Consider the following 25091-nt stretch of genomic DNA (forward strand, 5'->3'; position numbering starts at 1 on the left):
GCGCCTTATGTGTGTGTTAAATACAGTAATGGCACACATAACTGAGACTGCGCCTTTTAGCCCAGTGCGTCTTATGGTCGTGAAAATACGGTAATAAACAAAACATCCCTGATATGAAAATAAAAGAAACTTACCTAACTCCAAAGTAAACAAAATATACAACATATAGCCATAACCTACCTAACAGCACATAAACAGGAGAAAACAGGGTGTCAAAACATAAGGCAGCTCTCCCCTACAGGCAGTCTGAACATGAAAACACAAAAATGCACATACAAGTCAAAGGCATGCAAGGCTGCACAGGTATGACAATGAAAATGGCCAAAGGGCCCAGAAACATAGCTCCACAGGCCTTAAGTAGTGCTCTGCTGATTAACAATTAGCTGGAATCTGAGCAGTATCCAATCAGAACAGAGGTGGTGGAGCCTAGACAAAACAAAGAGTTAGTAGGAAAAAGAAACATCCACCTGGGGGATGTAACAGCTAGTTAACTGCTGTGCTAGTTAGCTGGGCTGCTAGTTAGTGGTATGCTAGTTAGCTGATGTGCTAGTTAGCCGGTTTGCTAGTTAGCTGGTGTGCTAGTTAGCTGGGAGCTAACTCACTAGAACATTTGATGGCAGCTTTCAATTGAAATTTGAGTATTTTCATTTATCCAGGGATAGAAATTTGAAGAATGGACAACACTTTGCTTCAGAGGTGCCACTGTATCTAAATAAAATGGAGAAAGTGTTGTCTCCAGGAGTTTAGTTGATTTAGAGTGGCCAGGTACGGTGGGTGTGTTCCAGTTAAAGAACACGGAGGCAGACTTCCAAGTTCAGGTAATTTATTCGGTCTGTTGTGATGATACTTGTGTAATCGTGGATCTATGTTTGGGTGCATTGAAGGTTTGACGCATGCTATACTGATGGTTCACTTTATGAAAACTGTACTCAACACTTACAGGTACCAACACCTCAACAATCACTGCACACAAGGTTACAACTAGCATCAATTAGCTTAGTAGCACATTAGCATAAGATAGCATTAGCATCCTCACAAGTGAACAAACATAATCAATAACATTTGACCTACACAACATCATACAATCAGAACACACCTTCTGGCATTCACACACGGCAATAAACAAAGGAAACACAGGTTGGCGGTGAGAGGAGAAAAAATACTGAGAGTGTTGCCAACTGCTCAGTAAGGAAAATTGCTATTGGCTGTCCTAAAAGTCGCTAGAAGTCGCTAAATGACGTCATCGCCTAAGTTGCATAATTGGTTATGCTAATCTAATTGTAACCTATGTTGTTGGAGAGAGAAATAACATCGTTGAAGAGACATAAAGTGAGTAAAAAACGTCCTAAATGCATTTAGAGTTTATTTAGAATTACAAATTAAATTTCTTTTAGCAATTATTGTTTTTTTTAATGTCACAATTCCAACCCTGCTCCTTTACCCGGCTTAAACCGGCAAAAGTGACCCGAAATAGGCACTCTGGTGGAGTTACTTTTTGTGTGTGTTTATAAGTAGTTTTAAACCTTGTGATCCACAAAACAGCATAACAGTAAAAGAGTAAAAGAAGAACTGACTGCTTTACAGCACCCGCTGCTTGTTGAGAGAAAAACCGATACGCACTTTCACGTCTTTTCGCGACTTTTTTTTTAGAAAAAAAGTCGCTAAGTTGGCAACACTGGCCACCACATGGCCTCGAGTACCTATGTGGTGCATTCAAGGAGCATCAGCATAGACACGGTGGGTTCAATAATGTAGGACACAACAATTTCTACGGCGAAAATACTATCAATGAATGAGCCATAACATTTTAGCCATGTAAACAACATGTTATCAGTTTTCTAACAATTTACATTGACCATTAAAAGACAAAATACGTAAGTCGAGGTCACTACAAGCCATGTGAGGGTCAAACATGGCAGAGAACCTTCCAGCAGCATCTTAGTTTATAATCCGCCTTTTGATCATCAGTTTAGCAGATGAAGGATCCAAGTAAAATAACAAATTAAAAAATATGCAGCTATGGTCACTCACATGGACATCCTCCACACATACATTGTGTATATTTAAACCCAGGGAGAAAACGAGATCCAATGTGTGACCCTTTGTATGTGTGGAGCCAGAAACATGCTGCCTAAAGTTAAAAGACTCAGTGATAGTGATGAGCTCAGCAGTAGTGTTACAGGATGCTTCATCAATATGAAGGCTTAAATCTCCCAACCTTCTCCAATGTAATGATGGATGTCAGAAGGTCGTTAAATTCAGTTAGAAAGACCCCATCAGGTAGAATAAAATACAATAAATGGTTTTTAGGGAACTGACCATCATCTGTGACTCAAATGAAGAAAAGGAGTCCGAGGTCATCAGACTGCATGTGAATCTGTCCTGGTAAACAACAGCGAGTCCTCCACCACATCCTAAAAGACGCGGAGTTCAGATGATAGAGCAGCCAGTCGGACAGACTTCATTCAAGTGGACATAATCAATGTTCCCTCTAAGCTGCGTGCATGCACAATCGCGCACCGCCGACACGGTCTCTGCGTACAGAAAATCTGCATTGCGCACAGAAGAATAAATCTAACCTGAATTGAAATTACAATAAATACGTTTTGGCAGTGTTAGTCAGTAAGTTACTGGCTGCTCCAGTTTGGAATTAGAACGATGCCACCTTATCTCATAGTCCAGCCAATGATGCGATTCAGATTTGTATATACGCAGCTAATCAACGTCGCTGACAGGCTATGACAGCGTCCTCATGTGCCGACACCGGTGTTTTAGCAAGCAAAGCGGCGTGGCTGATGTGGAGTGAAAAAAATTATTGCACTAGCTTATGTGGTTGCAGATCTACAGGCATTTAAAAATAGTTACGCAAAACGGAGCGTTCAGCTCTGAACGGCCGTAAAAGGGTTAACAGTATCTCCCAATCATAATTTAAAGCAGCAGAAATTAAGTCAGAACACAAAAGAGCAAAAATGACATAACAAAAAATGATTGACAACAAGGAAAACTACATTGTTGCTTCCAGCGAGCTGCAGCAGCGGCAAAGCCAAACACAGGCACCATTTTCCTTGACAGAAGAACTTAGCACACAGCAGCTACAAGCATAGAGTGCACCGCTATTGTTCAAATGGAAGACATAGGAAACACTCAATAAAAACTTCGACAGCTGAAACTAATGTAGACAATGTCAGGGGAGGAAGTCAAACTAAACTTATGACACCAAGCACGATAACTACCAAAATAAAGCGGGAAAAGTAAACTAAGAATCCCTAAAGCAGCTAAACAGAGGAGCTAACAATAAACAAGAAGTTGAAAATACAAAAACACAGAAGCTAACATGGCTAACACTAGCATCACTGTATGTAGCCCGACTCTTCCCACAGCAACATACAACTGTCATGGCTAGACATCTCATTGACTGGCTCATGTTAGCTTGTGAAAATATAAAGTCCCAGCAGTACTAGCTTTTTTATATACTGTTTAAAATAAGCTAAATGTGCTTATAATGTGTAAATAAAGGCTTAAGCAGCTAGCACGGTTAGCATCAGCACCAAGCCCTATTATATTTATACACTGTTAGAGCAATGGCTCCAATCTACAGCCTTTAAAATAATGATTGAAATGCTGTGATTGCAGCCATTCCCCAACTCTCTGTGAATGGTTCTCATGGCCATTGATCAGTGGGCTTTGATCAGTGGGTTTTGATGAGTGGTTGTAGATCAATGGTCATGAGAATTTGTATAATTTTGATTAAAGAACTGACCTCCCAGCCCATTGTTCCTTCGGTGGGCTGGTTTCTGTCATTATGCAAATGTACTGTTCATAGCGTTGGAAACCTGCAGTCAGCTGAGATTGAAGAAGTCACTTGGATGAGTGATGAAACGTTTCTCCCACTGAAAACGCTACGTCCAGATGAACAGAATCAACTTTTGGAGATTTACTTACCTGGATGACTGAGCATCAATCATCCAGTAAATAAAGGGTGGCTGTAGCTCAGGGGTAGATGTTTCTTTGCAAGGAAAACTCAAACACTGAAACAATACCACCAGTAACCTCCTAAATATGGAAATGTGGGGTCATTAAAGACATAATAATTTCATTAATACCCAATATCCAGCAAAATATGTAATTTGGACATTTTATGCCAAACGAAATCAAATGTATATATTGTGGAAGATTAGCCAAATTTATGTAAATTGGCCATTACATGATTTTTAAAAAAATAAACAAACATATGACATATTTTACACAGTAATTCAGAGTCTAATAATCCACTCAAATGTAAATATAAGTTCAGCTAAAAGCTCTATTGATAAGTCAATCAATAATATAATTCACATTTTAAATCATCATATGTGTTAATGTTTGAATCCTGACCTGAGAGTTTCCACTGCACACTGTGATCTCTTTAGTCCAGCAGACAGAAGCGTCACTCCTGAATCCTGCAGGTCACAGTTACTCAGGTCCAGCACTCTCAGACTAGAGGACTGGGAGCTAAGGACTGAGGACAGAGCTTCACAACTTCTCTCTGAGAGGTTACAGCCACTCAGTCTGAAAAATAAAAGATAAATCTATAATACTTATGTAAAGTTTGTTATTCTATTATTATATTACATGCCATCTTTTTATTTTTGAAGGAAACCTTAACATACTAAGATACAACATCATATGGATGAACTTGAATAAAATGTTTCATTGATTCATTTAAAAAAAATGTCAATTGATCTGACCTCAGAGTATTTAGTTTACAATTTAAACTTTGTAGTCCAGCAGACAGAAGCTTCACTCCTGAATCCTGCACATTTTTGATACTCAGGTCCAGCTCTGTCAGAGTAGAGGACTGAGAGCTGAGCATTGAGGACACAGCTTCACAGTTTTCCTCTAAAAGTTCACAGACGTTGAGTCTGAAAATGAAAACATGAACAAAGACTGTCGTTAAAGTGTAATCAGGGTGCAATAACTAATCTTATATTTTAAATTAAGATTATTAAGATCATTAAGATGGCGGCGCGCACGGGTGCAGCGGCTCTTAGCTCTCCAGTTTGGTGCTCGTTTTTACTTTTAATGTGGATATTTTTGAATGTTTGCAACGCCGCCATCTCTTACAGTCGCCAGAACCTAATTGACCTAGGTTTTAAATATAGTTTGTTTGTTTATGGCGACTATCAGTGAACACAGAACATCCTGGTGGAGATAGCGAGACCGCCAGGGTCACCGTGGATGGTCTGCCCGCCCAGCAAGCGTAGAAGGCGACGGAGGGAAAGAAAGCAGAAGAGGGGATGCCGGTCGGGCTCAGACGCTAGGCTACGCAAACATCCACACCGGCCAGCACTTCCGAGCCTTTTCCTATCGAACGCCAGATCCATCACCCACAAACTAGAAAAATTGGAGCTACAGATAGCCAACACAAGCTTTGTACGTAACTGCAGCATTATTCTTATTACGGAGACGTGGCTTCACCCGCTGATTCCCGACGCTGCAGTCGAGTTAGCAGGCCGCAAGCTACACTGGCATGACAGAAACAGCAACTCAGGTAAAAGCAGAGGAGGGGGTCTATGTGTTTACGTGCATAACGAGTGGTGTTGTAACAGCAGGATCATTCACACACACTGTTCTCCTGATTTGGAGGTTCTGGCAGTCTCGTGCAGACCTTTTTACATCCCGAGGGAGTTTACAGTAGTTATTGTGATAGCTGTTTATATACCGCCGGATGCTAACATTAGCACGGCTCTCAGCCTCTTGCTCAACACCATAAACAAACAACAGCTTGCCCACCCCGATGGGGTTTTTATTGTCGCCGGCGACTTTAACAAAGCGTGCCTAAAGACTGTGCTTCCTAAATTTGTCCAGTTTGTGGACTTTGCTACGAGAGGAGAACACACTTTGGACCATGTCTATTCAAACATCAGGCATGCTTTCAGAGCGACACCCTGGCTGGATCTGACCACCTCTGCATGTCCCTCACCCCCACCTACACCCCCCTGCTGAGAAAAACAAAGCCCCAGACAAAGACAATAAAAACCTGGCCTGAAGGAGCCCTTTCTCAACTGCAGGACTGCTTCTCAACAACTGTATGGGATTTATTCTCCAGCCACAACCTCCAGGAGTACACGGACACTGTACTCTCGTACATCAGGAACTGTGTTGACAATGTCACCGTCAACAAAAGGGTCAGGGTGTTTACAAATCAAAACCCCTGGATGAATAGCGAAGTGCAATCCCTCCTAAAAAGCCGCAACACTGCCTTCAAGTCAGGGGACAGACTTAGCAGACCTGAGTAGAGGCATCAGGAAAGCTAAGGCTGCCTATAGGAGGAGGATTGAAGATCACTTTGCTGACAACGACCCCAGAAAAATGTGGCAGGGGATCAATCACATTACCAACTACAGAAGCAATAATCAAGCAACATCTAGGACTGATGCCTCACTGGCTGAGGATCTAAACCGTTTCTTCGCCCGCTTTGAGATGACCAGGCCCTCAGCTGCCACACCACTTCCACCCGCCCCCAGCACTGGCACACTAGCACTCAGGGAGCATCAAGTGAGGTGTGTTCTAAGGTCAGTGAATCCCAGGAAGGCGGCAGGTCCTGATGGAATACATGGAAAGGTTCTCAGAGCATGTGCTGACGAACTGACCGGAGTCTTCACTAAAATCTTCAACCTTTCCTTGTCATCAAACACCGTCCCGCCCTGCCTCAAAACCTCCACCATCATCCCCATCGCCAAGAAGACAGCTGTGGTCAGCCCAAATGACTACAGGCCTGTTGCATTTACGCCTGTAGTGATGAAGTGCTTTGAGAGACTGGTCTGTCAGCACATCAGGGCCGGTCTGCCTCCCACTCTGGACCCCCACCAATTTGCCTACAGGACAAATCGTTCCACCAAGGACGCTATCACCATAGCGCTCCACACTGCGCTGAGTCACCTGGAGCACCAAGGAAGCTATGTGAGAATGCTCTTTCTGGACTTCAGCTCAGCATTCAATCATATCATCCCGGAGATCCTGGTCCAGAAACTGTCTCACCTGGGACTCTCCACCCCCATCTGCCTCTGGATCAAGGACTTCCTGACAAATAGACCACAGTCTGTCAGACTCGGCCCCCACTGGTCCAGCACCATCACACTCAGCACCGGGTCTCCACAAGGATGTGTTTTGAGTCCCCTCCTGTTTACGCTCTACACATCCGACTGCTCCCCTACCCATCTCTCAAACACCATCATAAAGTTCGCGGATGACACCACAGTGGTTGGACTCATCTCAAGGGGGGATGAGTCAGACTACAGAGATGAGGTCAACAGACTGACTGAGTGGTGTTCAGTTAACAACCTCCAAATGAACACCACGAAAACTAAAGAACTTATCTTCGACTTCAGGAAGGGCAGAGCAGACCCGGCCCCACTTTACATTCACGGGAACTGTGTGGAGAGGGTACACTCCATGAGGTTTCTGGGCGTGCACATCTCTGATGACCTCTCCTGGACTGCAAATACTACGGCGATGGTTAAAAAGGCCCAGCAGCGTCTCCACTTTCTGAGAGTGCTCAGGAGGAACAACCTGGAGGAGAGGCTGCTGGTGACATTTTACAGAGCCACCATAGAGCACATCCTAACGTACGGCATAAAAACATGGTATGCAGGGTGCTCAGCTGCGGACAGGAAAGTACTGCAGAGGGTCATCAACACAGCCCAGAAGATCACTGGCTGCTCTCTGCCCAGCCTGGAGGTCACTGCAAACTCTCGGTACCTCAGCAGAGCTGGCAATATCATCAAGGACCACTCTCACCCCAGCAATCAACTGTTTGAACTATTACCATCAGGCCGACGGTACAGGTCACATAAAACCAGGACAAACAGATTCAGGGATAGCTTCTTTCCCAGAGCTATCACCGTAGTAAATAAGCACAAAAACAATTGAACCTATTCCATACCGTCACAGTCATTATATTATGCTGCTATTCATACTGTCATTATATTAATGCTGCTATCCTTTTTTTTTTTTTTTTTTTTTTTTTTGTGTCCCGTTTGGATCTATAGCCATCAGAATTGTTGTCTTGAGGCCAAGAAAGATGCCAAGCAGATTTATTTTACCAAGTGGATCATCATGGCCTTGACATATTGGTCCATTTGGTTGACCTTTATTATAATTATGAATTTATTTTATTTACAGTTGCAAACGGGACAGACATGACTGTGGGATAGGACAGGGGGAAAGAATGAAAGAAAGAGGGGGAGAGAAAGAAAGAAAACCAAAGGGGAGAAGAGATGGTGAGGAGGGGGGGAAGAGAGAGAAAAAAAAACAAGAAAAAAAACCCAAAAAAAACCCAAACAAACAAAAAAAACTCCTGGGTCACCTGTATGGAGAGAAAAAACAAACAAACAGAGGAGACAGCAAACAACAAAGAGCAACATAATAATAGAAAAAAAAAAAAAAGCACCATCACAATAAACTAGCTAGCCGTAGATATCAATAGTTACTAAATAATAAACGATATTGTGCAGCACGCAAGATAGACAGCGCACAGTGTGCTTTGAGGTAGCAGCCAAGAAAGCTGTGGTCCGCGTCTGTGAATACCCATGTGTACACCTGTGTGCATACCTGTGTGGATCAGCATGCTTGCATTCCAAAGGTTTCTCCATGTAATGATCTGCTAGGGAGTGTGGGGAGCCACAGCCCTGTCCTTTATGGTATCAAGCAGGTATGGAGGAGATCAAAACTCCAGACATCCAGAGGCCCCCAGAACACAAGAGACCAAGGAAGACCCACAGAGGGGCAGCTGCGCCACTGTCCCAGTTAGAGCTAAGGAGAGTCCCAGATGAGGGCTCACTCAGCAGCCGCGGAGCAGAAGCCAGGGGGAGTTGCAGTGACGCGCCCGTGAGCTCCGCTGGCAGCCAGCTGTGCCTGAGTGACCGAGCCCCAGGCCGAGAGGCCGGGGACACCCCACCTCCGAAATGGCCCGAGCGAGCCCCAATAAGCGGCCGCCAAGGAGTGAGCCGGTGTGTACCCGGACGCCCACCCCCAGATACAAAGAACCACCAACGCACCGACACCTGAGGGAGTCCACCACCGGCAGGGGAAGTGGTGGTGGGTGGAGATAGGCCTCCAAACCTTGGAAGGCCCGAGATGTCCCCAGAGAGGTGGCGTCTGATATCCAACCTGACATATAGACACAGACATACAGGCACACACAGATACAAACATCCATTCCCACCCTCATGCTCTCATATGCACTTACTCCACACTCAACCAACGTGGAGACAGACATAAAGAGACGCTGTATACCCGATCACACTCCCCGAGCGTACTCTACGAACCGGGTCTAGGTACCCTCGCCCCTGGAGGGGGGAACTGCACCCAGACCCAGGTGGTGTTACCCTTTTCCCTGCGGTGGGGAGAGGCAGACCGCCCCGACTCCGCAGCAGCAGGGAGGCCCCACACCCCAGACCGCAGCCGGATGGCCAACTCCTCCTCCTAGCCCCCCCGCTCCAGCAGGCCGCAGAGAACGGGGGTGAGAGAAGACTCCAAACCTCCCTCCACCCGCTCATAGTAGTGTTGATGCATGTGTGTTCTAAGGTGCATTTAAAACCCAGGAGGGCATGGAGCTACCTGCCAGAGAGCAGCAGGTAAGCGCATAGTCCCTCCTGTTAGCCCTCAATGTCTACATGTATTTAAAATTGAGAGGTGGGCAACGATGCCAGGGGTGAGGTGTACACCCTGATGGTAACTTGGACTCCGTGTATTGTGCCCACCCCCAAGATCCTATATGTATGTGTAATGAGGGTGTGAGTAATGTGAATGTCTAAGTTGTGGGATAAAATTGAGGCAGAGGCAGCCAGAAGGGGACAGAGGGGGGGGGGGGGGGGGGGGGGGGTAACCTCCTCTGCACCCTGGTGACATACCCCTACTCCAAGGCCCTGCATGTGTGGGTGGTTGTGGTGGAGCGGGAGGAGGGAGGCATTAATGCTGCTATCCTGTATATATTGTACATACTAATGTTTGAGTACTTACGATTGTTTTTTTGTACTTTTTATATTTTACATTTATATTTATTATTGAAACTTGCACCAAGGGAGTGGCACTCCAATTTCGTTGTACTTTGTACAATGACAATAAAGGCTATTCTATTCTTATCTATTCTATTCTAAATATAATGTGGTGTCATGTGTGATCAATGTGGTCCTCAAAAAGACCCAGCAGAGGATGTACTTCCTGAGACAACTGGGGAAGTACAGTCTTCCACAGGAGCTGCTGATCCAGTTCTACACTGCGGTCATTGAGTCTGTCCTGTGCTCCTCCATCACAGTCTGGTATGGTGCAGCCACTAAACAGGACAGGAGCAGACTGCAGCGGACTGTACGGGCAGCAGAAAGGATCATCGGCACCCCCCCTGCCCTCCATCCAGGATCTGTACCTCTCAAGAACCAGCAAACGGGCAGGGAAACTCATCACAGACCCCTCACACCCTGGACACAGACTTTTTGATCTGCTGCCCTCTCGCAGACGGTACAGAAGCCTGCAGACCAGGACCACCCGACATAGGAACAGTTTCTTTCCCCTCGCCATCTCCCTTCTAAACAGTTGACTTGTCACACTGCTCCCACTGCCAGAATGCAACTGCACCTTATGTACATTCTGTAGTATTTATTCCACCTCATTTCATTTCTGTATTTTATGTATATAAGTTTATATTGGTTATTTATAGTTGGTTTACACAGCTTTGTGTATGTATGTGTATGCATGTCTGATGTACAGTGGGGCAAAAAAGTATTTAGTCAGCCACCGATTGTGCAAGTTCCCCCACTTAAAATGATGACAGAGGTCAGTAATTTGCACCAGAGGTACACTTCAACTGTGAGAGACAGAATGTGAAAAAAAAATCCATGAATCCACATGGTAGGATTTGTAAAGCATTTATTCGTAAATTAGGGTGGAAAATAAGTATTTGGTCACCTCAAACAAGGAAAATCTCTGGCTCTCACAGACCTGTAACGTCTTCTGTAAGAAGCTTTTATGTCCCCCACTCGTTACCTGTATGAATGGCACCTGTTTGAACTCATCATCTGTATAAAAGACACCTGTCCACAGCCTCAAACAGTCAGACTCCAAACTCCGCCATGGCCAAGACCAAAGAGCTTTCGAAGGACACCAGGAAAAGTATTGTAGACCTGCACCAGACTGGGAAGAGTGAATCTACAATAGGCAAGCAGCTTGGTGTGAAAAAATCAACTGTGGGAGCAATCATCAGAAAATGGAAGACATACAAGACCACTGATAATCTCCCACGATCTGGGGCTCCACGCAAGATCTCATCCTGTGGGGTCAAAATGATCATGAGAACGGTGAGCAAAGATCCCAGAACCACACGGGGGGACCTGGTGAATGACCTGCAGAGAGCTGGGACCAAAGTAACAAAGGTCACCATCAGTAACACACTACAACGGCAGGGAATCAAATCCCGCAGTGCCAGACGTGTTCCGCTGCTGAAGCCAGTGCATGTCCAGGCCCGTCTGAAGTTTGCCAGAGAGCACATGGATGATACAGCAGAGGATTGGGAGAATGTCATGTGGTCAGATGAAACCAAAGTAGAACTTTTTGGTATAAACTCAACTCGTCGTGTTTGGAGGAAGAAGAATACTGAGTTGCATCCCAAGAACACCATACCTACTGTGAAGCATGGGGGTGGAAACATCATGCTATGGGGCTGTTTTTCTGCCAAGGGGACAGGACGACTGATCCGTGTTAAGGACAGAATGAATGGGGCCATGTATCGTGAGATCTTGAGCCAAAACCTCCTTCCATCAGTGAGAACTTTGAAGATGAAACGAGGCTGGGTCTTCCAACATGACAATGATCCAAAACACACCGCCCGGGCAACAAAGGAGTGGCTCCGTAAGAAGCATTTGAAAGTCCTGGAGTGGCCTAGCCAGTCTCCAGACCTCAACCCCATAGAAAATCTGTGGCGGGAGTTGAAAGTCCGTGTTGCTTGGCGACAGCCCCAAAACATCACTGCTCTCGAGAAGATCTGCATGGAGGAATGGGCCAAAATACCAGCTACTGTGTGTGCAAACCTGGTAAAGACCTATAGTAAACGTTTGACCTCTGTTATTGCCAACAAAGGTTATGTTACAAAGTATTGAGTTGTATTTTTGTTATTGACCAAATACTTATTTTCCACCCTGATTTACGAATAAATTCTTTACAAATCCTACCATGTGGATTCATGGATTTTTTTTTCACATTCTGTCTCTCACAGTTGAAGTGTACCTCTGGTGCAAATTACTGACCTCTGTCATCATTTTAGGTGGGGGAACTTGCACAATCGGTGGCTGACTAAATACTTTTTTGCCCCACTGTATATATAGACACGTGTGTGTGTGTGTGTGTGTGTGTGTGTGTGTGTGTGTGTGTGTGTGTGTGTGTGTGTGTGTGTGTGGGACACCGGCCTTGCACATCTCCCCTTCTAGAAGATGCATGCCGGTGCCGTCTCTGGATGCCCGAGGAATAAAAAGAACCGGGGTGAAACTGATTTCGCGACAATAGCTAGCAAAATAATAATTGGAATGAAAAAAATATCAGGTGTAATGTACATGTACTGGAAAATTATTTACTAGCAAACTCTGCCACTGTCGTTTTCCATCAAACACTCATTAAAACAGCAACCTACATGTATGTTAGCGCATTCATCCCGACTGCCCGGGGGAAGAGTGGGGTCACACATTAAAACAGACAGCGGTGCAAGGCAGCCCAGGCTGAGAAATTTTTCTTTTACATTTTGCGTCTCATTTTATTTCTCTATCTGAAAAGAAAACTATTCAGTCAGATAGTTATTTGTGGTGAATGAAATACAGCTACACTTTCAAGGACTTTTAAGCACCACATCTGAAATTAAAGCACTTTTCAAACCTTGAAAACACAATATTAAAATTCAAGCATTTTCAAGGATTTCAAGTACTCGTACCAACCCTGTCTACCGTAACCAAATTCCTTGTATGTGTCTGCACATATACTGGGCCAATAAACATGATTCTGATTCAGAATCCTTGTTGTTTTATGCTGAGAAGATTAGTAAAACTTCACTTTAACTTAAAAATTACTAAAAATGGTACGAAACACAGTAAATTGATAAAGTTTACCTTTACTGGTTAAATTGCTTGATTTATTTTCACAGTTAAAAAATAAAACAAAACAAACAAACAAAAGAAAAAAGAATACAAATTGATCTGACCTCAGAATATTCAGTTTGGCGCGTGGACTCTGCACTACAGCAGACAGAAGCTTTACTGCTGAATCATTCAGGCTGTTGGTACTCAGGTCCAGCTCTCTCAGACTACAGGACTGGGAGCTGATGACTGACAACAAATCTTTACAGCCTTCCTCTGACAGGTTACAGCTGCTCAGCCTGAAAAAAACAACAAGAACAACAAAACAATAATATTTATTATCAAATAAAATCTCTTTATATGTTGAGCCTAAGTAATCAAATGCGTACAAAGTACAAGTACGCTACAATGCACAATTAAATAAAAAATGTTAAAGAATGTAAGTGTAACAGAAGAAAAATATTTCAAATTAAACACAATTATTCCAATGTATGTAAATGGAAACCAGTGAAGTACAGGTTAATTTAATGACACTAGTTTAGTGTCTGCTGACACAGGCCTGTGAGTTATACAGTATTACAGTTACTACAGTACTGCTGGTCACTTTATTAATTCTAATATGTGTGAATGTAGTTGTAAATAATGTATCACATCCTAGACTTGGTGCAGACTCTCATTTCATTTTCTGTCTAAAAGCTGCTTTTCTAAAAGCTCCCCTTTAAAGCCCCGCTCTCCCTAAAGGCCAACTTAATTTTGATTGGATGATTTCATAAAGCATGCTGAAGGGCAGCAGCCAGTCATCATGAGCTCCATCTCCTCCACCTTCTGGTTTAGAAATTATAAGAAACTGTTAATCTCATAAATACTTGTCTTGATGCATGCTCAGTCATCCAGGTTAGTAAATCTCAAAAGTTGAATCTGTTCATCTGGATGTAGCGTTTTGTGGGAGAAACGTTTCGTCACTCATCCAAGTGACTTCTTCAGTCTCAGCTGACAACAGGTTTCCAACCCTATAAACAGTACATTTGCGTAATGACTGAAACCAGCCCACTGAAGGAACAATGGGCTGGGAGGTCAGTTCCTTGACCATTAATAATAATAATAATAATAATGGATTGGATTTATATAGTGCTTTTCAAGGCGCTTTACAATTCCACTATTCATTCACTCTCACATTCACACACTGGTGGAGGCAGCTACAGTTGTAGCCACAGCTGCCCTGGGGCAGACTGACAGAAGCGAGGCTGCCATATCGCGCCATCGGCCCCTCTGGCCAACACCAGTAGGCGGTAGGGTAAAGTGTTTAGGTTTCAGTCATTATGCAAATTTACTTTTTATAAGATTGGGGAAAGCTGCAGTCAGCTGAGCCTAAAGAAGTCACTTGGATGAGTGACGAAACATTTCTCCCACTGAAAACGCTACGTCCAGATGAACAGAATCAAACTGTGGGGGCTCATAAAAACATGATTAGAAATAAATCTTCTCAGATGTATTTTTACATTTTAGATCCACAGCAACAAAGTTCACAGCACGACGTCTCTGTTCAGTAATTATTATTCCCGTAAACACTAGCTGTCTGAAACTTGTCTAGAAACCTTGGACACTGGCGGGTTTCTCTTGCTTACCTATCTGCTCATCCTTTTTCTTTCGGCTCGCATGATGATTTCCTGGTTGAGTTTATAAAGACTTTTGCTCATCCCATTTCTGAGGGTAGTTTGGGGAGAAAGTTACTGACTCTCCGGCAGGGCCATTACAGTGTGGTCAATTATGATTTCCCAACAGCCACTGCCGAGGCAGGCTGGCCGGATCAAGCTCTGCAGGGTCTATTTTCCATCCATCCGCCTCCACTTTTCCTTTTTAGGGTTGTGGGGGGCGCTGGAGCCTATCCCAGCTGTCATAGGGCGAGAGGCGGGATACACCCTGGACAGGTCGCCAGTCTGTCACAGGGCAAACACATAGAGACACAGACAACCATTCGCTCTCACATTCATTCATACATTTACACCTACAGTGGGGCAAAAAAGTATTTAGTCAGCCACCGATTGTGCAAGTTCCCCCGCTTAAAATGATGACAGAGGTCAGTAATTTGCACCAGAGGTACACTTCAACTGTGAGAGACAGAATGTGAAAAAAAAATCCATGAATTCACATGGTAGGATTTGTAAAGAATTTATTCGTAAATCAGGGTGGAAAATAAGTATTTGGTCACCTCAAACAAGGAAAATCTCTGGCTCTCACAGACCTGTAACGTCTTCTGTAAGACGCTTTTCTGTCCCCCACTCGTTACCTGTATGAATGGCACCTGTTTGAACTCATCATCTGTATAAAAGACACCTGTCCACAGCCTCAAACAGTCAGACTCCAAACTCCGCCATGGCCAAGACCAAGGAGCTTTCGAAGGACACCAGGAAAAGTATTGTAGACCTGCACCAGACTGGGAAGAGTGAATCTACAATAGGCAAGCAGCTTGGTGTGAAAAAATCAACTGTGGGAGCAATCATCAGAAAATGGAAGACATACAAGACCACTGATAATCTCCCACGATCTGGGGCTCCACGCAAGATCTCATCCCGTGGGGTCAAAATGATCATGAGAACGGTGAGCAAAGATCCCAGAACCACACGGGGGGACCTGGTGAATGACCTGCAGAGAGCTGGGACCAAAGTAACAAAGGTCACCATCAGTAACACACTACAACGGCAGGGAATCAAATCCCGCAGTGCCAGACGTGTTCCGCTGCTGAAGCCAGTGCATGTCCAGGCCCGTCTGAAGTTTGCCAGAGAGCACATGGATGATACAGCAGAGGATTGGGAGAATGTCATGTGGTCAGATGAAACCAAAGTAGAACTTTTTGGTATAAACTCAACTCGTCGTGTTTGGAGGAAGAAGAATACTGAGTTGCATCCCAAGAACACCATACCTACTGTGAAGCATGGGGGTGGAAACATCATGCTATGGGGCTGTTTTTCTGCCAAGGGGACAGGACGACTGATCCGTGTTAAGGACAGAATGAATGGGGCCATGTATCGTGAGATTTTGAGCCAAAACCTCCTTCCATCAGTGAGAACTTTGAAGATGAAACGAGGCTGGGTCTTCCAACATGACAATGATCCAAAACACACCGCCCGGGCAACAAAGGAGTCACAAGTCTCTCAGAAGTGAAAACTCACTCTCTTTCTTTCTTACACTCGCTCTTACCTGTGTCACTCCTAAAACCTCCCCTTCTTCCTAAACAACCAAATGTCACGTTTCCATATATATGTTTGATTGTTTGACACAAACAGGGAAGGGAAGGCTGTTTTTTTTTTCCTTTTTTTGCTTACAGGCAGAGAGTTTTTGCTAGCGCCATTTTTACTGTCTCTCCCTGTAGTAAATGCTTTGATAGTGTGAGTACAAGAAAATAATATGATGTGTTAAATGTGTTTAGATCAGAGGAATAGGGAAGGATTTGTTTGTCTGTGTTTTAGTTTGGCTTAGCTGTAGGCCTGAGAGTGTGTAATTGTTTAGAGAGAAAGGAATTTATGGACACTGGGGGTCTGCCTGCCATAAAAGGAGACAGGAAGCTACAGTTGGGGGTTGCTGATGCTGATGCTTGTACCTTTAATAAAACTCATAATTGTTATAAACTTAGAAGTAGGTTTGCAGGAGACTCTCCACATGATCTGTAAATGTAGGACAAGAAGAGGCCACTGGCCCAGTGGATGCAGAGTGGGAGTCTATTTTTTTTAAATATGTTAACTCTGTTTTGTATGTTGTCTAAAGGAATTTGGTGTAGCTTAGGTGAGGAGATTACTGTTATGACCGTCAAGAAGTCACCTACACAGAGACACACACACACACACACACAGTGCTTAAACTGTTACACTCACACTCACTGGCGTGCACTCACATAGATATATGGGTACGCACACACACAGGCACTCACGTGCTCGTGCATACACACACAGACACAGAGTTTTCAGCATGGGGGTTTTATGATGGGGTCACTTCTATTAAGCTGGTTGTAACAGACAAAGGAGTGAAGATCTGCAGAGGGACCCCGGCTTTGCATATCTCCCCTTCTAGAAGATGCATGCTTAAATAAAATTGAATAAAGGTTTTTGTGAAAATGACTACTGAGTTCCGGTACGTCCCTGGATGCCCGAGGAATAAAAACAACCGGGGTGAAACTGATTTCGCAACAATAGCTAGCAAAATAATAATTAGAATGAAAAAAAAATAGCATGTGTAATGTACATGTACTGGAAAATTATTTACTAGGACTCACCTAATGCGACCTGAGAAAGCAAACTCTGCCACTGCCGTTTTCCATCAAACACTCATTAAAACAGAAACCTACATGTATGTTAGCGCACTCATCCCGACTGCCCGGGGCAGGGGCGGGGTCACACATTAAAACAGACAGCGGTGCAAGGCAGCCCAGGCTGAGAAATTTCACTTATACATTTTGCGACACATTTTATTTCTCTATCTGAAAAGAAAACTATTCAGTCAGATAGTTATTTGTGGTGAATGAAATACAGCTACACTTTCAAGGACTTTTAAGCACCACATCTGAAATTAAAGCACTTTTCAAACCTTGAAAACACAATATTAAAATTCAAGTATTTTCAAGGATTTCAAGCACCCGTACGAACCCTGAAAAAATGTTTGTAATCATGTATGATTTTTGTTCCACTTCTCACGTGTACACCACTTTGTACTGGTCTTACACGTGGAATTCCAATAAAACTGATTCATGTTTGTGGCTGTAATGTGACAAAATGTGGAAAGGTTCAAGGGGGCCGAATACTTTTGCAAGCCTTCTGTACTTACAGAGCTTTGTTGGAGGCTTTGATCACTGGCAGCAACCTCAGAAGAGCCTTCTGTGAAGCAAAGTATTTCTTCAGGTCAAACACATCCAGATCTTTTTCTGATGACAGCAAGATGAAGACCAGAGCTGACCACTGAGCAGGAGACAGTTTATCTGTGGAGAGACGTCCTGATCTCAGGGACTGTTGGATCTCCTCCAGCAGAGAACGATCATTCAGTTCATTCAGACAGTGGAACAGATTGATGCTTTTCTCTGCAGACAGATTGGTTCTGAGCTTCTCCTTGATGTACTGGACTGTTTCCTGATTGGTCTGTGAGCTACTTCCTGTCTGTGTAAGCAGACCTCGTAGGAGATTCTGACTGGTCTGCAGTGAAAGACCCAGGAGGAAGCGGAGGAACAAGTCCAGGTGTCCATTTGGACTCTGTAAGGCCTTGTTCACAGCACTCTGGTAGAAGTGTTTCTCTGCAGATTCTCCTGTTTCAGACTTCTGGGAGGTTATTTGGTCTTCCAGCAGATTGAGTCCAGAGTTGATGAAGGTCAGATGGGCATGAAGAGCAGCCAGAAACTCCTGAACACTCAGATGGATGAAGCAGAACACCTTGTCCTGGTACAGTCCTCTCTCCTCTTTAAAGATCTGTGTGAACACTCCTGAGTACACTGAGGCTGCTCTGATATTGATGCCACACTCTGTCAGGTCTGATTCATAGAAGATCAGGTTTCCTTTCTGCAACTGATCAAAAGCCAGTTTCCCCAGTGACTCAATCATCTTCCTGCTCTCTGGACTCCAGTGTGGATCTGTCTCAGCTCCTCCATCATACTTGACCTTCTTCACTTTGGCCTGAACTACCAGGAAGTGGATGTACATCTCAGTCAGGGTGTTGGGCAGCTGTCCTCCCTCTCTGGTTTCCAGCACATCCTCCAGAACTGTAGCAGTGATCCAGCAGAAGACTGGGATGTGGCACATGATGTGGAGGCTTCGTGATGTCTTGATGTGGGAGATGATCCTGCTGGCCTGCTCCTGATCTCTGAACCTCTTCCTGAAGTACTGCTCCTTCTGTGGGTCAGTGAACCCTCTGATCTCTGTCACCATGCCTACACAGTCAGGAGGGATCTGATTGGCTGCTGCAGGTCGTGTGGTTATCCAGAGGCGAGCAGAGGGAAGCAGTTTCCCCCTGACGAGGTTTATCAGCAGCACATCCACTGAGGTGGACTTTCTAGGGTCAGTCAGGATTGTAGTTTTGTGGAAGTCCAGAGGAAGTCGACACTCATCCAGACCATCAAAGATGAACACAACCTGGAAGTCTTCAAAGCTGCAGATTCCTGCTTCTTTGGTTTCAGTAAAGAAGTGATGAACAAGTTCCACCAAGCTGAACTTTTCCTCTTTCAGCACATTCAGCTCTCTGAAAGTGAATGGAAATATGAACTGGATGTCCTGGTTGGCTTTGTCTTCAGCCCAGTCCAAGCTGTATTTCTGTGTTAAGACTGTTTTCCCAATGCCAGCCACTCCCTTTGTCAGCACTGTTCTGATTGGTTCGTCTCTTCCAGGTGAGGCTTTAAAGATGTCTTCTTGTCTGATTGTTGTTTCTGGTCTGTCTGGTTTCCTGGATGCTGTTTCAATCTGTCTGACCTCATGTTCATCATTGACCTCTGCAGTCCCTCCCTCTGTGATGTAGAGCTCTGTGTAAATCTGATTCAGGAGGGTTGGGCTTCCTGCTTTAGCGATGCCCTCAAACACACACTGGAACTTCTTCTTCAGGGCAGATTTAAGGTTACGATGACAAACTGCACCTGGAAGTTCTGAATAATAATAATAATAATAATAATACAACTTCAACAATTGTATTTTACAAAAGGCTGATGACAATTTCTGACCCACTGAGAAATGACTGAACACACTGGTATCATGAGTGTCTCATTTATCCAGCAGCTTAAATCTTTATAGAAATCCTCTTACTGCTCTGCAGACGGTCAGCCAGCTCCTCCTGCTTCATTCTCCTCAGGAAGTCGACTGTGATCTTCACAAATGCCTCTCTGCTCCTCTGCTCATCATCCTCCCTCTGAAACTCCAAGCACTGGGGCTTATTTGGATGCAGAGCCTTCTGGATCTTTTTCAGCTCGTTCTTCACAAAAGTAATGATGTTGTCCTCCAGCAGCTGGAACAGAATACTTTATGAATGACCCACCACTCTGAACTTCAGTCTACACAACATCCACTTCTTTACGATCAAGGGGCACATCATCAACGATCCCTCCACCAATTATAAGTTTGTCTTTATCTGATTAACTGAGACTTTGTCCACAACTCCATGATCCCAAAACATTGATTCTGTTGATATGGATGCAGTGATTTCAGTGGGAGAAAAATTTCATTGGTGTTCAGAGCTGAACGACCAACAGGTTGAGAATCAAAGCCAGAAACTTGTAGATGTTATAGGTGACTGAGTTGATCATACAGACAGCTGGTCTTAAAGGTTCACTCTGTTTATCTGTCATCAGGATGCTACAACACAGAACAAACACCATCCCCACAGACACAGCAGCCAGGGAGGCAGAAGAACATCACATCAAGAAGGCCCTGAGTAAATGTGAACGCTGGTTTAAGGGCGGAGTCAAGGAGGCCATTTATGTGAAAAGGGAAAGACCATCTCTGAATGGAGGAGGGGCCTAAGGGTACATCTGACACCATCTTACAATGCTGTGATTGATCAGTGGTTGTTGATCAATGGTCCTGACAATATGCGTACCAATGATCAATGAACTGACCTACCAGCCCATTGTTCCTTCAGTGCTGCTGGTTTCAGTCATTATACAAATGTGCTGTTTATAAGGTTGGAAACCTGCAGTCAGCTGAGACTGAAGAAGTCACCTGATGATGATGAAACGTTTGTTGCACTGAAAACGTCCAGGTGAACAGAATCAACCTTTCTGGGATTTACGTACCTGGATGACTGAGCATCAAGACACAACTCTGTGACTTTTCTCAGTTGAATCCTCTCCTCCAGGTTTGTTAACATCTACCAGACCTGTGGTGCTGCCCAGGGACAATAATCTATTTGAGAGGTGGAAAGTCATACAGGTGTCTGCTCCTGCCTTTAGTTATTTTTATTCTACTATGTGTCAACTGGCTGAACCTACTCCAACTGTCTACCATCCCCCTAAACTCAACAATGACTTAGTGATCTATCCATTCTCTGACCAAACAAATCCTGCCTCAGGATGTTAACATAGCGGCACACCGATGATCCCACTCACTGTGAACAACACATTTTGACCTGATTTGCTGCTCTGGTTTACACGTGAAGTTTGATTGCTGTCACCAACTTGAGAGGCTCTACAGAAAAACTGGACTTGTCCACAAAAAGATGCATAAAAATCCTAAACTACATTACAAGGACAGCATTGCTCAATCAACTCTAATTACTATTGCCATGCTATCTCTTCTAATTAAGGTACAGACACTCAAACTTGCTACTGCATGCACCTGTAGAGGGCCACCAACAGATGGAGATTTCTTAAACAAATCCACTTGGATATTTAGCTGTAGATGATTTTCTCAATGTGATTGTAGGATTTTGAGTTATTCTTTAGATTTATTTAAACTCTTATATTGTGCACAAGTGTTGATTGACCCATAATCTCTCTGTACTTTTTATAAGAGGAGTCAGACTTTCAGTTAGTTTTTCTTTTTTAAGTGCTCTGCAGGCTTTATGAAGGTGTGTGAAAGTTGTTCTTTGGACATTGGCTGTTTTTTAAATCATTTTCAGTCCTCGTACAGGAACATTCTTCAAGCTAAATCTAAGTGTGTTAGACCAGAGTTAACTTGATAGATATGCGTGGGTGTGTAACTCTTAGAAGAGTCCTTGGTGTTCTGAAAGGGACCTATAAATAAATGTATTATTATTAATATTAATAATAAAAGTAGTTGTTGTACATGTACAGACCATAAATATGGAGTCCAGCTGTGTTTGATGCTGCTGGGCAGACTGACCACTGGGAACCTCTGAGCTCTGCTGATCCACTCTGTGGAGGAACCATGGACACACACACACACATACACAAATGAAGCCAGTTTCATTATTAAAATGTGAATTTAGCCCCTAAAAGCTGTGTTCAATCAGTGTTGCTGCTTCCCTGTGTATGACCTCACGTATGTGCTTCTGAAAGAACCGTTAAAAATTCCTGTAAACATTTAAACCTGTGAAAAAACCTTTTTAGAACAGTTTAAGCTGTTATATGTTGAACTCTTGGCTGACATCATATTAAATGCCGTGGACTCAGAATATGATGTCACTCAAGTTTACATGTGTGTGAAGGCAGACGAGTCAGTACTTCTGGTAAAGTTGCTCTGAATTTATTGATTGATTTCCATAAACACCACTGTTGTTCAGTGTTGTCCTGATGGAGTCTCATTAACAGCAGCCAGTATGATTCAGGCTTTAGCTGCTGGGTCTCTGTGTGACCTCTCAGACTGTTTAACAGATCAGACACAAAGAGAATCAGAGCAGCTCTGTTCTTTAAAGACAAACATGAACCCACTCAGGTCACACTTTCCCCACAGATATGAGCATCACTGTCCTGAAACAGCAAATGACCAAGTCTAACATTTTGATCTTTTCTCTTTCATTGTTTTCTTTTTAATGAATCTTTGTAACAATCTGAGGATGTTTGAGGTCATATTTATCCAGGAAAACACAAACATGCAAAGGAGTCATCACAGCTCTCTGACCTCATTGGTCCAGGTTCGCCACTGAAGGCTGGAGGTTTATCTTTGGACCGGTCACTCCTCACAGAGGGACAGCTGGATCCTGCAGACTGTGACCTCTGAACTCTGCAGACACAAACATGATAAAGTGATTGAAGCAGCTGTGATCACACAGACTGCAGATTAATACAGCTGTTTCCTGACAGTAACAGTCCTCTTAGATTAGAGTTCAGCTTTTTACAGGAAAACTGGACAAAACAAATTTTTGTTACAAATTCATTTTCATTTCCTCTCAGCTCACAAACACAGTCAGACAATCAACCAGAATCAACACTAATTATAATGTCAGTGCAGAATTATTTATGTTAACTCAGTGAGTTCAGCTCTCTGACCTCATTGGTCCAGGTTCAGCACTGAAGTCTGGATTTTGACCTCTGGACCGGTCACTCCTCACAGATGGACAGCTGGACCCTGCAGACTCTGCTCTGTCCTCCTCTTCTTCCATCATCATCTTCAGTCAGTCTGAGAGGTAAACCACAAACACTCAGTGAGTTCACATTAACAGGAGGAACTGAGTTACAGTCGCTGACCTCTGACCTGTCATGTAACCTAGAAACCAGGTCAATATGTCTGTAGGCTCTCAGCCATCCAGGTCATATGATCTAAGGAGCTTGGAGAGAAAAGAGAGGCTTCTTTAAGTTTCTTGAAGACGTTTCATCCGAGAAGCTTCTTAAGTCCTAAAACCAAACGGAGGAGAGTCCCAGATATTTAAACCTGAGGGAAAGAAAGAGGGTCGCTGACCCACTATTGATCATGTGATGAGTCACATGATCAATAGTGGGTCAGCAATATAACAACAATATAAACATTTATTTAAAGGAGGAAACTGAGAGCCTTTTCACCAGGAGCACAAACATGTGGAGCACAAACATCTGGAGCACCATGTCGACGCTGTTGGTTGAGATCCTGAAGACTGAAGTCCAGGCAGCTCCAGCAATGATCCACTGATGTGATTTTATTCCATGTATGAATGTTTTTATTGACAGAGATGAAGTTTGTGTGTCAGTGATGCAGTGACTGTTGTTGTTAACTGTACAGGCTGGTTAGACTCTATGAAACAGATCATACAATGATAATGACCATGTAACAATATAAAGCTGAGGCTACAGCCCCACAAACCAACACACATCCTATATAACACACGTTATATCTTTCTCTGAGTGTTTACGAACACAAATGAAAGATGAAAACAGCACAAAGAAACTTCAAAGTGATTCTACTGTAGAAACATGAACAGGTAGTATTAAACCCGATTCTTTGATCCCCATGATAGAACAGAGAAAACTCGACTCAGGAGTGGTCAAAACATTTATAATTCTTCATTCAATCATCTTCCGGAAGAGAGAGCCCTGCACAGCCCAAAGCCAGTTGCAGAAGCTCTAACATTAGAATCTAAAAATGTGTCTCATATAGGTGTTATTATCTTACGTCACACATAGTTTCGATACAAACAACTCCTTATATGTTACTAGTTCCTCTTTTTTGTGTCTGGTTTCCTGTATTTATTTATATGCTTGTACAGCTCTACACTAACTTCCTGTTTTTCAGTCTGGCTGAGCAATTAGTTTGTGAGTCAAAAGTGGCCTATCTTTACAAGCCTTTATTATTAAAATACATAAACAATATAATCAAAAAATAAGGACTAAGAATATATGTTTATTCCATAAACCTGCAGCCTGACTGCTCAACACTTTGTTACCTGTTCAAGTTCAGCAGCAGCGAATTTTATCACGGTGCTGGTCTGGGGTCAGCATTTACTCAGCTTTAACATCACTCTGGGCTCTTGGCTAGCTTAGCTTTAGCTTAGTGTTACACACATGTGGTGTGTAAATATTAATCACAGTGACAGTAAAGGACTGTGACGTCATCACGTACTGCGTCCTCTGTGGACTGAGTGAACTCAAAGTACAAACAGAACACAAACACGAAAGTAGCTCAGAGTGGCGGACACACCTCGTTGGTCCAGCTGTGAGTCTGTTACCGTGAACTATGGAGCGGCAGATTTGTGCTGGAACTAAGCTGCACACAGCTGATGTTAGCCAGGAAACATTACAGACTGACTTTGATGGAGAGACCGGAAATACAAACACACACAGTTTGTTGTGTGAAGAAATCAAACATGAGCTAAACAAACAGTAAAGTTCCTGAAGACGAACTGTTAAAGGAGGAAACAAAGCAAACTTACAGTTTCTTCACACACACCAACAAGCTCCACTCCACACCTGGACACTAAACACAGAAACACAGGTGAGCTACTTCCTGGAAGGAGGCGGGACTTCACCTGAAACTAAACACAGGTGGGAGGAGCTCGGCTGTGTGTGTTGATGTGTTAAAAATAGACTGCTCAGACTGAGTCAGAGTAAAGTTCACATGCTGACGTGTGAAGACATGAAACCTTGTTGTAGCTGCAGGTGTGAACACA

The 25091-nt window shown here is 43.7% G+C and overlaps 1 protein-coding gene across 3 annotated transcripts in view; it reads right to left on the reverse strand.

Moving 5' to 3' along the window:
* The window catches only part of LOC146634880 (protein NLRC3-like), a 48096-nt gene extending 24976 nt beyond the window's left edge, over nt 1–23120 (reverse strand). Inside the window, exons 1-8 of one of the 3 annotated variants that reach the window (XM_085378684.1) lie at nt 23002–23117; nt 22634–22735; nt 21849–21927; nt 19862–20060; nt 17910–19704; nt 13220–13393; nt 4728–4901; nt 4375–4548 (exon numbers count right to left, since the gene is read on the reverse strand). In XM_085378684.1, coding sequence (XP_085234810.1) covers nt 4375–4548; nt 4728–4901; nt 13220–13393; nt 17910–19704; nt 19862–20060; nt 21849–21927; nt 22634–22735; nt 23002–23117 — 2813 coding nt within the window. Of the gene's footprint in view, nt 1–4374; nt 4549–4727; nt 4902–13219; nt 13394–17905; nt 19705–19861; nt 20061–21848; nt 21928–22633; nt 22736–23001 lie in introns of those variants that run through there. The other 2 variants (XM_085378693.1, XM_085378700.1) reach the window with 2 other exon arrangements.
* Nucleotides 23121–25091: the final 1971 nt, after the last annotated feature.

Source organism: Diplotaxodon limnothrissa, linkage group LG3 (assembly GCF_057381915.1).
Source record: "Diplotaxodon limnothrissa isolate DT_005_m linkage group LG3, D_limnothrissa_male_GT1.1, whole genome shotgun sequence".
Taxonomy (NCBI): Eukaryota; Metazoa; Chordata; class Actinopteri; order Cichliformes; family Cichlidae; genus Diplotaxodon; species Diplotaxodon limnothrissa.